This window comes from Xiphophorus hellerii, chromosome 21, assembly GCF_003331165.1.
Source record: "Xiphophorus hellerii strain 12219 chromosome 21, Xiphophorus_hellerii-4.1, whole genome shotgun sequence".
Classification (NCBI taxonomy): Eukaryota; Metazoa; Chordata; class Actinopteri; order Cyprinodontiformes; family Poeciliidae; genus Xiphophorus; species Xiphophorus hellerii.
This window is the reverse complement of record NC_045692.1, coordinates 18,232,073-18,245,472: the sequence shown is the minus strand read 5'-3', so window position 1 is coordinate 18,245,472 and position 13,400 is coordinate 18,232,073. Positions and strand designations below refer to the sequence as shown.

At 38.4% G+C, this 13,400-nt stretch overlaps 1 protein-coding gene across 3 annotated transcripts in view; it reads left to right on the top strand.

The window, feature by feature from the left end:
- Nucleotides 1-13,400, top strand: part of nrbp2b (nuclear receptor binding protein 2b) — a 32,005-nt gene that overhangs the window by 13,316 nt on the left and 5,289 nt on the right. For all 3 annotated transcript variants that reach the window (XM_032551247.1, XM_032551246.1, XM_032551248.1), the window contains 10 exons: nt 9,564-9,686; nt 10,229-10,330; nt 10,430-10,519; nt 10,818-10,858; nt 10,943-11,037; nt 11,129-11,152; nt 11,229-11,315; nt 12,376-12,431; nt 12,511-12,606; nt 13,174-13,306. In XM_032551247.1, coding sequence (XP_032407138.1) covers nt 9,564-9,686; nt 10,229-10,330; nt 10,430-10,519; nt 10,818-10,858; nt 10,943-11,037; nt 11,129-11,152; nt 11,229-11,315; nt 12,376-12,431; nt 12,511-12,606; nt 13,174-13,306 — 847 coding nt within the window. The remainder of the gene's footprint in view (nt 1-9,563; nt 9,687-10,228; nt 10,331-10,429; nt 10,520-10,817; nt 10,859-10,942; nt 11,038-11,128; nt 11,153-11,228; nt 11,316-12,375; nt 12,432-12,510; nt 12,607-13,173; nt 13,307-13,400) is intronic.

Here is a 13,400-nt window from a genome sequence, read left to right as displayed (position 1 = left end):
TTTCATAAGAAATCATAAATTTTAATTTATTTAAGATAATTGCAAAGAAACATCTGTTTGGTTAAAATAAGATTATATTTGATCTTTTGAGGATGTAATAATTTATCCATCTGTCAATCCCTTCATTCCTCTGTTGGTTTTCAGTCCATCCATCCATCCATCCATCCATCCATCCATCCATATGTCAATAAAAACGCCATCCATCCATCCATCCATCCATCCCATGCCTTCATCAATTAGCACATCCATCTGTCAGCCCATCTGTTAATCCACCCGTCAGTGAAGCCATCAGACTATTCAGCCATTCATCTGTCAGTCTCTCTGTCCATTCATCTTCTGTCTTCATTAATCATTTCTCCTTCTACACACTTTTCCATTCTTACTCAACCTTGAATCACAGGTCCATGACTGTGTGGTGTGGTATCAACAAAACGCTTGGTAGTTTATGTCTAGAGCAGAAAGTGTGGACATTTCAATGAGGGTTAGACAAACAAGCACCAACCCTCCCCTCCCCCACATGTTGCTTTCACAGACACTCTTATTGATCTTTGTCTGTGTTGTTGCGTAATGTGCATGGAGGGGGAAAAAAAACAGTTGCTGTCTCATGCATGTCTGCCAAAAGGCTTTTGTTTGAGCGTGTGCTGACAGCCAGCTCAGGTTGACTCTCACTTTCTCAATTTAATCCCCCCGGAATAAAAAAACCACACGATAAACACAACCTCTGTCTACTTTCCTGTAGCGCGGCTCTCTGTTTCTCCACACTTCGCCATTTAATTGATTATTTTTGTCTAAAAACAAAAGGCTGCTGGAGGGAAAACTTAAGCCTAACTGCTCTGTCACTTATATATTTTTGCCTCCAGTAATGGGAGGAACTCGAGCTAATGTCAGTCGCAAACATGAGCAAGCTCTGTGCTGCTGTTCCTCGCCTTTGCTGATGGTCTGCTGTGGCGAGAAGTCAATGAGGTTTTGCTCTGTTTGCCAAGTGCTTTGAGCTTTTACCCTGAGTCACTGCTTTTCCTTGCTGGGAAATCAAGCTGCAGTAACCGCTGCTGCTGCTGGGATGCAGAGGAAGGGGGCGTAGCTGAGGGAGCTCACATGGTGTGTTTCTCTACCACTGTTTGTAGTAGCACTGAAGCAATCAATCTGTGTGCGTGTGTGGATTTACAAGCATGTATTGGGTAATCCAGTGAGCAGAAATTAGCTTGCTGTATGGAGAACTTTAATACTCTCTGCCAGAGCTTTTTAAGTGTCTCCAGTGAGAAAACTTACAAAAACGTCATGAGCATTAAAAAGTGACGTAAATTTTGGTTAAACTAGTCCATTTATTGAAATGGTGGTCTAATTACCAGCCCTTTAGCTGACATCATCAAGTGTGCGAGTGCAAATCCTTAATGACGAGTGTGAAATAACACTTTTCCAGAGGCCTTAAAGGCATTGCTTAAATTTAATTAGACGTTTCTTGGTTAAGAGTGAACAAGTTGTTGGAATAAATTCTAAAACACATAAATTTAACCATTTAGCTTGTTAATATTACCAAGGTATACCTAGGACTTGAATAGTTACAGCTTCAAAACTGCTAAATTTCTCAGTTTCAGATCCTTTCAATGTGCCGAGGCGACCAGAGTTTTCATCAGTTTAAAGCTGTTTAGTTTTGGATAATGCTGTTTTCATAAACAGCATTGCTTTCATTGGTCTATACCTTGCGTTCTTGCCATTGATGGGAATTCATGTACTGTTATTTATTTCTGTATTAACTCTGTTTGACTTTGCTTTTTTGTCTTTTTGTGGGGGGAGTTTTGTCACCTGACAGTCCAGTAGACTTGGTTTGATTGGGGATCAAAGTTGCAACATTTGCTACATTTTCAGCTGGTGCAGTTTGCTTTCACACTGCACTGAGTCAAACAATCCAAATCTTTTGAAAGATCTTTTCCTCTACTTGCCTGTGGTGGCGCTGCAACAAGAATCACTGAAGAAAACTACATGAAAGCCTCAGAGGAAGACACTGAATACAACTTCCTTTTTCATGAAACTCAAACAAAAATGGAGTGGTGTCAGATTTTAGCATTTGTAGGATTTCTTTTTTGTTTTTGGTAAAAGACCACAAGCCATTTCTGCCGCTGGTGAAATTGTGTGATTGTTTTGGTTATATTCACCGCAGATGTCCTGTGCACTAGTTGTTGTTTAGTATTTGCAGAAGACTGAAATAAATCTATAAATGACTATGCAATTATAAAACTCATACTACTTGTGCCTGTAAAAAAATATTTTTTTTTCTCCAATCAGGTTTTTCTTGTCCAACACAGACTTCCAGTTTTGTTCACAGTCTGACATGAGTGTTCTGATTTTGACCCGTTAGTTTTTGTCTTTTTAACTACTACAATACGTAGGAGAAAAAAATGATTTAATGAATATATACAGTACAGACCAAAAGTTTGGACACACAGTTGTGTCCAAACTTTTGGTCTGTACTGTATATCTGGAGAGAACACTTCAGGTGTGCCAAGATGTCATCAAATAGACCCAAACAAATGCAAAACTGGATGATAGTGATGAGCATTTCTAAGATCTCTGGAAAATCGTTGCAAATTAATAAACACAAGTACAAAATGTGTAGTTAATGTCTGCATTCTTAGGGAGGAATAAAACTGCATGATGTGGATGTCTTCAAGCTGATTCAATGTTGTTGCTGTTTTAATATGCTTCTCATCAGGAGGCAACAAAAGATTATCTTAGCAATAAATGGCTTTAATAACTTCCACCGTTGCAAAGGCCAGGACAGGCAACAGTGTGATGAGAACAGGTTTGTCTCTGTGCAGTTTTATCCTCTCCCAGCAGAAGAAGCGGAAACATGGAGCGTGGTGTTGCTCCCATGCAGACCTCTGAGTTGTCAGCACATGAATGTTTAGTGTCTGAGCCAAGATGAGGGCTTCACATGTTTATCCAATTGCAAACAATACTCCTTCTCTTCATGCTTTATGCATGCATGCATTGTTGTTTTGGTAACATGCTTTTTTGCTTCAATGCTTTCAATCAGGAGTGTTTATCGTCTTTAGCTTAAGACGCCAAGAGGGGGAACTTTGTAAACATGCCTGTAGATAAAATAGCCCCAGCTTCCCTCACTTTGTCATCTTGTTTTCTTTTTCTCGCTACACTAAAATGTTTCAGTACTTCAGCTACATAGGTCAGAGGTGTCTGGAGGAAAATGCAACATTTTCAGACATCTGAAGGAAACTTTATGGCTTCTTTTTAATTCTCTAGTTCAGTTTGAGATGAACTATGGTCAGTGCTGAAATGAGACGTTGTTTAAGTGATTAAACAGGCAGCAGAAATCACCAGTAAAGACAGGCTAGCGCTTTAAATCACAGTTTATTACCCAAAGTGTTTTTGTGTCTGACCCAGCAGGTTCAGGATCTTGCTTTGCATTGCATTTGCATTTGACTCTAAGCTTTAGAGTCAAATCCCTTTACTGCCTTTATGGCATGTAACCCAGATTTTAAAATGAATAGCTGCCATGGTAATAAAGAATGTTTCTTTTATCAGTTTTTGGGATTGCGACTGAAAGTGTAATTTCTTTCAGCCAGCTGATTGGCAATGCAGGAGAAAACTCAAAGTGCCTGCTGATTTGAAACATTACATTCAGAAGGTTTTTAAAACCAAAAAACTTGTTGCCAAAAGCACTTGAGACCCAAATTGAGGTAGAAAAGCATGCAAAATGTGAATTTTGAATGATGGGTCCCCTTTAAGTCTGAGCTGGTCACCATGGCACTAGAGCGGGAAAAAAACATATTCCTCCATGATTCCTCATTTAGTGCATAGCTTGATAATTACAAAAAACCTACATCGAGCCAAAGCTAATTTGTTTGTGCTCTTAACCCAAGCCACAAACCCTGAAGTTATTTTTTGATAGCAGCAGGAGTCAGTAAAGTTATTGCATAATTTCTTAGGAATTCCTATTTAAGGATAAAAGCTTTACACAGTAAGACAATCTGACACTTCCTGTACTTCTCGTCTTGTCGAGTACTGCTGTCCCAGTTTGCCATCTTCCATCTGCTTGCTTTTTGAATCAGTTGCCTGGCAGCTGAAATCTTTTTATATTTAACTTTAAAATAAAACTTTGTTTGTCATTGAACTAGACCATACCTCATAGCACAAGTAGGTTTAGGTCATTATTTGTTCTACTGTCGTGTGTTTGCAGCTGCTGTCTCCTCTCCCTCCCTCTGCTCCATTAACCTGCCCAGCTCTCAGGCATTTCTCTCAGAGGGAGGCCGACTGCCTCATGAGGAAATGAATGGGTGAGACATGACGACGTCCGATCTGTCTAATGTGCCCCCGTCATCCTGCCTGAACTCGAATGCTTTAGAAAAAGAGGCGAAACCTTTCTGCGCTCTGAAAACTCATAAGCCTAACATGGTTTGTCCGATTTTAACATTGTTATCAAGCTTGTCTCAGCTGGTGCGTTCATGTTGTTCTTCACAATGAGCTGTCGATTCGAGACGCCGACCCGTTTGTGTTCTCGTTCCGAGGCGAATGAGAGTGAGATGTGGAGGTCAGCAGACGGCCAGGGTTCAAAACTACGATAGTGACAGGACAGAGGAGAAGACAGGGGGAGGTCCTGTTGATGTTGGGGACGTGTATATAATATTTACACAGATGTTATAAATGCAGTGGTGTCAAAATGGTGGCCCGGGGCCATTTGTGACCCTGGGAAGGACTCCAATTTAGTATTCAAGGTCAACTGCTTGAATACCTCTTTTATTTGCACTGCAAAACAAAATCTTATTAAGTACCTTTGGTCTAGTTAAATTTTTTCAGCTCTGCCCTTTCTGCTTTGCTTAACACCACCAATATAGTAGGGCTGATCTGTTAATTAGTTTTTGCATTAACTGATTAATAAATGGTAGAAAAAGGTGCTAAATAAGAGATTTTATTTTTTTTATTGTTTTAACAGAATTAGAACCTGGTGAAACTAAAACTGCCACCTGAGGAGTTTCAAGTTGAACATATTTACAGACTGTTTATATATATATATATATATTTTAAATGCTAACTGTAAAAATTTTTTTGTACAGTTTTGGCTTAGTTACTGTTTGTTGTTCTTTCATAACAATGGCCTTTTTTTAGATTTTATACTCCAGTTAACAATTATTTAAATAATCAGTTTGTTACAATAAATTTGATTAATTGTTTCAGCTTTGCACAAAATATTGAGTGTTTTGTCAATCAGGGAAGGAAAGCAAATCTATTACAGGAGATTTTGTAGTCATTAAACTTCAGGCTTGTGATTTGCGGCCTTAAACTTTCACCATCTAAATCTCATCAGGTCCTTGAATGTCGAGGAAAGATTTGTCGTACATCTTTTACTCAGTTTAATTTTTTATTTCCAGTAACTAGCTCCATGCTTGTGCTGAGCAGGGCGTGTCCTTTCTCCTCCTTCTCACATCCACCTCACAAAGACTCTGTTTCTGGCACTTTCTGCAGCATTTCAGTGCAACTTCTTTGATCCGACTTCTCTTTTGATGCCAGAAACGTCCCTGCGAGCGAAAGCACGCAGCAGCAGAAGGAGACGCCTCAGCTGATTTACATACAGTACCCCCTGCTCGCCGTCATTGCATACCCTTTGCTGCTCCAGATGTGGTTGTTAAATATTAATGTGCATCTGCTCATCTTCAATGTAAGAGGTGTGGGAAGAGAAACAAAGGTGACTACTTCAGGGTCTGAGATGAAGCTCGTTACTGTGATGGTCCAGCCCACACGATATCAGACAAAGACTTTGTTTCAGTAAAGACGTCATGCTGAAAGAGCGGCTGCAGTTTATTCATTAATTCTCTGAGCTCTTCCAGAAAGACAAAATATTGATGATGAAGCCTTGATTGGATTAACTAAGTATTTGTATGGTAGGTCAGTGGAAACTCGTCTTGCGTTGTCTTTTGTTTTAAATCCTGTGCTCAAATAGAAAGCCAAAGACTGACTTTAGAATATGAATAAAGGTGCATTTTGTGAAACTGCTCCTCTTTTTTCATGGTAAATCTCTATTTTCATTTATTTAATGGAAGTTTAATTCCAAAATGCTTTTAAACCAGCTTCAGTCCTGTTTCGTTTTCTGCAATTAAGGCCAACACATTTTAAATTCATGCCAAAAATAACAAGATTTTGAGGGTTTTTTCCCATTTGATGGACTCTGACAGAAAAGTGGAAAAAATTTTCGGATAATAGGGTGTTTGACATTGTCACAGCTCACCTGACACTTTGAGTGGTGTTTTTCCTCTAGGCACTGGACTGGTCCTGCCAAATCATACTGAAAACATGTCAGCACTAGGCGTGTAGGAATAAGACCTCTAGTAATGTAATGAGAGGTCTGTGGAGATCCAGTTTTACCCAGCTCAGACACAAATTCAACAAACTTCAGGATAGACATTGTGTTGACATGAGCACATGACTCCTAAATCCCCCATCCACACCCTGAACCCACCTCCTTTCCAACAGCCAATCAGAACCCAGCATTGTGGATCCTATTTACAAGTCTCACGCTACCATGACCAAGCTGCAGACCCCAGTAAACCCGCTGGGACGCAAAACGGGGACTGGACGACTGAGGGTTTCACAAAATCTATAGAGGGCAGAAAAATAAGCTGGTGCCTTGTATAAACTGTCATAATTCAAAGGAATAAATAAATTAAAGCACTGCGTTCCGGCTCTAATTAGATTATCAACTGAGTGAGACTAGTAAATCATTAGTATGTTGTTCAGCTTTGTTTAGAGAAGACCCTGCAGAGAGCCTACAGCTGCACTGTACAACAAACAATCCATAGTCGTTATAAAAAGTCTGTATTTTCCCAGCTGTGTTTGATGTGACCAACTTTTCTCTGAATAATTTTCCTTGTCTGGTTGCTTAGACTCCACAAACTGAAGCTATAAAGCCACAAAGTGTTGCAAAAGTATAGCTCTGATTTAATTACGGTGATTTAAATAAAGGGTCCAGCCCAAATAACAACTGGGTTTATGAATTTCTGCACTGTCTTTAAGCTCTGTGTCTGTTTACGTCTTTTCAGAACCGCCCACCTGATATTTTCAGATAACAGGTGAGATAATAATAACAGAAGACGTTATGTATTTGGTCATTTTCAACTACTCTGGAAATCTACAGAAAGCATTCAGGCATCTAGTCAAGTTCAAACTGAGCATCAGAACCTTTTGAACATGGCATGGTTGGTAGAGTCAGTTGGGCTGGTCTGATTGTTTCCAAAACTAAGATTTTCACTCGGTCGTCTCTCGACGGGCCTAAAAAAAGACAAGGTAACCAGTGACTGGCAGTTGTATGGACAAAAAAGCTTTCTCAACGTGAATGAATGAGACTATTAGCACCACACAGATGGAGAAAACTTTTATTTTGCTGCTTATTAAAGGAATTTAAATAAAGAATTAGAAGCATTTGGGCCTCAACTACAATTGTTTGGAAGCAATAAGTTAATGTTTTTTGGTGTCTGGAAAATGAGCAGTTTCAAAAACCTCCTAGCAACCCAATCAAACCTTCATCATGTTTGAAAAGCTGGTTTTATCACTGTATGCGGTGTACAATGGCTGCTGAAAAAGACAAGTGTTTTGTGGTTGACCTACCATTCTGAAACCACTTGTTACACTCTTGTTGGTTGTGTAGGAGGTCCTACTAATGCATTTCAAAGACGTATGATTGTATAATCGCACATCTGTTTGCACAATCTGCTATTTTTTTACTATTTTCTGCCCATACATTTCTTGTCTTTCTCAACATTCTGGCAATATTTTAGCAAATATAAATAATGTTGGAAATATTTAATTAAATGACAGATAGAGAGGGGAAAAATATGTATTTCTATACAGTCATTGTTCAAACTTTATCTACTACTTCACTTATACCTATATGTAGTTAAATGGATCCTGAGAAATTGATTCCTTCTTATCCTTTAAGCAGAAACTGATTAGTGCCGCAGGCGTAAGGTGCAGGATTAGTAGGAGCTGTGGGTCTTGCGTTATTGGACTGGACTCCAAACCCAGTGCAGCCTCTCGATTTAATGCACCACCACTGCTGCTTTAATATAGCAGGAGGTTAGGGAGCTGAGACAGGTATTTCCTGTGACGAGTCTTCTTTTAGCTTTTTGCTGCTGCGGTGCCTCTTGCAGTGATCGAGCCATGGGATTTCCAGATTACAGTCACAGCCTCTTCACTCTACACTTCTGTCAGCTTCGTTTGTTTCTTTGCAGTTGTTGGTACTTTAGCGCCACGTCCACCATCTTGTGGCTTAATCTCGTCTCTTTAAATCCTCCGTCCACAATCCCCTCACTTCTCCCTGTGTGACAGCCGCCTGCTAATCCGTCTCTACCTTCTTTACAAAAGCTGCTGCTCATCTCTTTACCGGTCACTGTTCATCACGTTATGGCTGACTGGTGGCATTTGATATCTCCCATCTCTCTACGCTGTAGCATACTCGGGCATTAATGGATGAAAAAATTGAGTAATGAACTGTCCTCATTGAACTCTTTATCAATGGAGCTGCCAGAGTGATTAATCCTGTGAATGTGCTGCATTGAGCTTTTAGCTGATATTATAAGGTTAGCTTGGTTTAATTTAAAGCTCTCTTATTTGTAAACTCCTATTTTTTCACAAAACAAAATTCAAAATGAATTTTCAACTTGACATTTGCCTATATTCACTACCTTAACATTGTGGTATCTCACTTGGATTGCAATGTAATGGTCAGAACTTGGATGTTGCAGAAGCAGGAAAGTCCAGCTATGTGGTGATTACATATCTTGAAGTTTTATTTTAACTTATCTCTGAATAACATCAGCTGAATGCTACCCTTGCTTCATATGGGAAGGATCTTACTACACCTACACCTAAACAAAAATGTTCCATAAATTGTAATCTAATTGCAATTCCAGTATATCATGGTAGCATAATGCTAACTGGTGCATTTCATGCTAGCATTGTACTTAGCATTGTATATTGTGCTAAATGATCCAAAGCATGTAGCATCATGCTATTTTCTTCATATTATTGTGTCCAATATTCATGCTAGCACCAGGCTAAATGTTGAGTATTGTGTTAAATGATTTTTGTGATTGATGCATTTTAACAGCATCAAGCTAAATGCTACATTTTATACTAGTATTGTACCCAATGCTGTAAGTGTGCTAGGATTATGGTAAAGGTGACATTTCATTCAACCATTATGCTAAATGCTACATTTAATACTACAATTATATTAAAACCTACATTTCATTCCACCATCTGCCATTCTGCCATCATACTAAATGCCATGAATGCTACCATTGTTTCTATTGCTACATTTATGCTAAGATTATGCTAAAAGCTAAATTTATCACAATAAATGGTACATTTCATGCTTGACGCAGTCTTAATGGTAGATTTATTCTTTTATCCCAGTTAATCCAAGAACTTGCTCTACTGTACATTATTGCTACAAACATTCTAAATACTACATTCTTGCTAGCATCTGGCTAAAAGCTACATTTAATGCTAGGATCATGCTAACAGCCTTGTCTTTTTCCATCTTCCCTCTACAGGTCAGTCAAGGAAATGTCCCTGGCGTGGAAAGTGCTTCCCTGGCCATGGACACAGAGGAAGGCGTTGAGGTGGTGTGGAACGAAGTTCTCTTCTCAGACAAAAAGGTCTTCAAAGCACAGGAGGTACCGTAACACACTTAACACACTCCAGGTTCTGATGCACATTAATTTCTCACATTTATTGTCATTCAGTAGCTCAAAAACCCATCGGTTGAAAAGGTTAGTAACCAGTTATGAAATTAATTTATGTTCCTTTTCACACTTCTTTTTACCGACATTTTTAGCTTTTAGCTGTTGCTAGCATGAACAGAGAGAACTAGAAAATAATCTCATCTGAGTTTTCTATATTTATGAAGGATAGGAATCACGTTTTATAATTTATGTCCAGCTCACTTTTTTGTTGATACTCATTAATGTAACTAAATAACCCAATTATGTTTGCAACCATAACAGTCGCCCCCTGCTGGTCTTTATAGATAATGAACTGTCATGCTTGCTTTGCTTATCAGACTCCAAAGCTGCTATGATTTAACTTTTATGTTCATTTCAAGCAATCTCTTTCTGTAATATGACAAGACTACACAACAAACACCTTCACAACATGTATAAATTCATATACAAATGGTGTTATTTTTTTAATTCCTTATATTTTTTTACTTATTCAGGAAAAAATCAAAGAGATGTTTGAGAACTTGATGCAGGTTGAACACCCCAACATTGTTAAGTTCCACAAGTACTGGCTGGACATGAAAGAGACCCAGGCTCGGGTGAGAAGTGTATTGCTTTTCTTATTTTTGTCACTTCCTTTTATTAAACACACTATTTTCAGCCAATGTGTTTTTTCCTTTTCCACATGTGGTATGCAGGTCATTTTTATCACTGAATACATGTCTTCAGGGAGCCTCAAGCAGTTCCTGAAGAAGACAAAAAAGAACCACAAAACCATGAATGTGAAGGTCAGGATTGTCACTCTTGGTTACATATTCAGTTGTAGACTTGAGGTGATCTGGAGAACTGCAGATCCATATTTCCTAAAGGATGACTCATTATTTTACACCATTTTGGCTTACTCTTCTCAAATGTGAATCTTCCTGGGTATTATTATGGCTTAGCAATTTATCCAGGAACTATTCTTCTTCTTTGCCTCACTGAATGCCCATCAAGCTTTCTTTATCGCAAAATTATATAATAGACCTTTTTTTTTGTTATGTAGCAAATTCAAACCTGAAATGAAAGTTTTTCTTTTTCTTTCAGGCCTGGAAGAGATGGTGTACCCAGATTCTGTCGGCACTCAAGTACTGACAAATTTCCTGTAAAGAAAATTAACATGATGGATATTTGTTTGAACTCCTTTTACATTAATATACGTTTTCTGTCAGTTATCTGCACTCCTGCGACCCACCGATAATCCATGGCAACCTAACCTGTGACACAATCTTCATCCAGCACAACGGGCTCATCAAGATTGGCTCAGGTCTGCTCCCAGCTGGGCTTGTTCTGATACTGCAACCAGATTATTTCACTTCACGAAGCACAATAAACATGCTTGACTTTTATTTCCACAGTGTGGCACCGGCTGTTTGTTAATGGTAAGATGTCCAGGTGTTTTAATAGTTAATAGTCCATCGGTATGTTATCTAAACACTGGCAGGGTTTTTCTATCAGTGTTCCCAGACGCTAGCGTCCACAGCAAAGGAAGGCAACACCGGGATGAGCAGAGGAATCTCCATTTTTTTGCTCCTGAATATGGAGGTGAGTCTGCTGAGTGATCCTTGTTTTTACATTTCAATGGTTTGATTTCTCTCAAATTTTCTTGGTTTATCAACATCATTTTACTGTTAAAATTGGCAACATCTCATGATTGCCAATTTTAGCATCAATTGACATCATTAAGTTCTGGAGAAATATGGGAGTTTGGGAAGATATTTTTTTAAACATAATTGTCTCATCCACCCATCCATTCATCCGTCTGTCCATTTGTCCAACATTGATCCATCCATCCCAACAAAGATGTAAAACCAACATCATGCAGAGAGTGATTACTAGGACTAGGTTACAAAAACTGTTTTTTTGGAAATTGTCTATGTTTTCGCAACTGAATTAGAACTGTTTTGCAAAAATGACATCCATCTATCTCAATCAGGACAGGTTTTTATTCGAATTTAATTTAGAGAAGTCCGATCTTCTAACTAAATTGATTACATTTTTGTGACATTATCAGTTCATTTCCATTAATATTTCTCATCCAAAAAGGTTTTAGGTAAAAAAAAAAAAAAATTCTAATAGAGTGTATTAATTAAATGTCACAAACTTGGATTGAGTAATAAACACAGATAAGGGTACGTACATGTAAATTGAACATTACGTCTTCATTGTCCAAAATTCTCCATCTCTTTTCTGTCCTGATGGAGTCTCTCCTCCTGTTCATCGCTCATTGATCCCAGATTCTCAGGAAACCGATTAGTATTTGAGAACAAGTCGTGCATTTTGATGCTCATGTTGCATTTATAGTTCAGAAAGTTGACCTGAAACTACCCTAAAACAGTTGAAAAACCCCAGACAAATACTTTGGCTGTTGACCGGTGTTATTGCTGGTTGTGTGCATATGTTTTGGACACAGCTTCTTTAGTTTTGGCTTAATTTTTGCCCACTACTTTCTAAATGTAACATCTCACATGTTATTGTTTAGATTATAAACCTGTTAAGGAGAAAATTATATTTTATGACATGCAGATTGAAAAAAATACAACTGTGTTCTTGGTACATAACATTTTTTTCTGTTTTGATTCTATTTTTTATTTAAATCTATCAGCTGGTGAGGATGACTACTCCATAGACATTTTCTCCTTTGGCATCTGTGCCCTAGAGGTGAGACTTAAAACTGATTTGTTTGCTGTTTATCTCTCTCTGTTAGTTGATTCAACTTGTCTTTTTTTGGTGCCACTAGATGGCAGTACTGGAAATTCAAGCCAATGGAGATTCTGCTGTATCCAAGGACGCCATTGTAAATGCAGGTCAATCTCTGGAAGACCCTCTCATGAGAGTGAGTTTCAGTGCAAGGCCTAAATATACAGCATCAATGCAAGGGAGCAAGGATAAAAAAAAAAGGCACACAATAACACAGCATACCCAGTCATGCAGTGGGTATCAGAGGTACACAGTCCTATTAAGATTATGAGATAAAACAATCAGATCATGATAAATAATTTTCTATTTATTCAATGGAGGGAAAAATCAGATTTGGGTAAAAATGCAAAATACAAAAACCTCTTACCAACTGGTGAAATTGAATCAAAAGTTGCTTCAGAAATGTATTGCCATGAAGGTGTGTACAAAATGCCATAAAGATACTTTTTTTAAAATGGTTCGTGTTGAATTAACATTGGAAAATTTTAAATTGTTTATCACACTGTCATTTTATAATCTCTTATCTCATAATCATGACTTTGTAACTCATAATTATGACTTCCTGTTTGGCTTGTATTTTTTCTTTTATGGTTTTCATATTTTATTGTACATGCAATATAAGAGTTGCATTTCAATAAATGCTTCGCAACTTTGGGCCATAAATTTCAGTTGTGTGAAGTGACCGTCTTCTGGCTCTCTGCAGGAGTTCACGCAGTCGTGTTTGCGTCACGATGCCAACCTCCGTCCCACAGCTCACGACCTTCTGTTCCACAGAGTCCTGTTCGAAGTCCACTCCCTCAAACTGCTCGCCGCCCACTGCCTCATCAACAACCAGTGTGAGTTTTATCACCTCCGGATGCCAAGCTGTCAAGATTCCCGTTCCCAAAACATCCATCTGCTCTTTTTAATGTTGAACCTGACAGAGCAAGG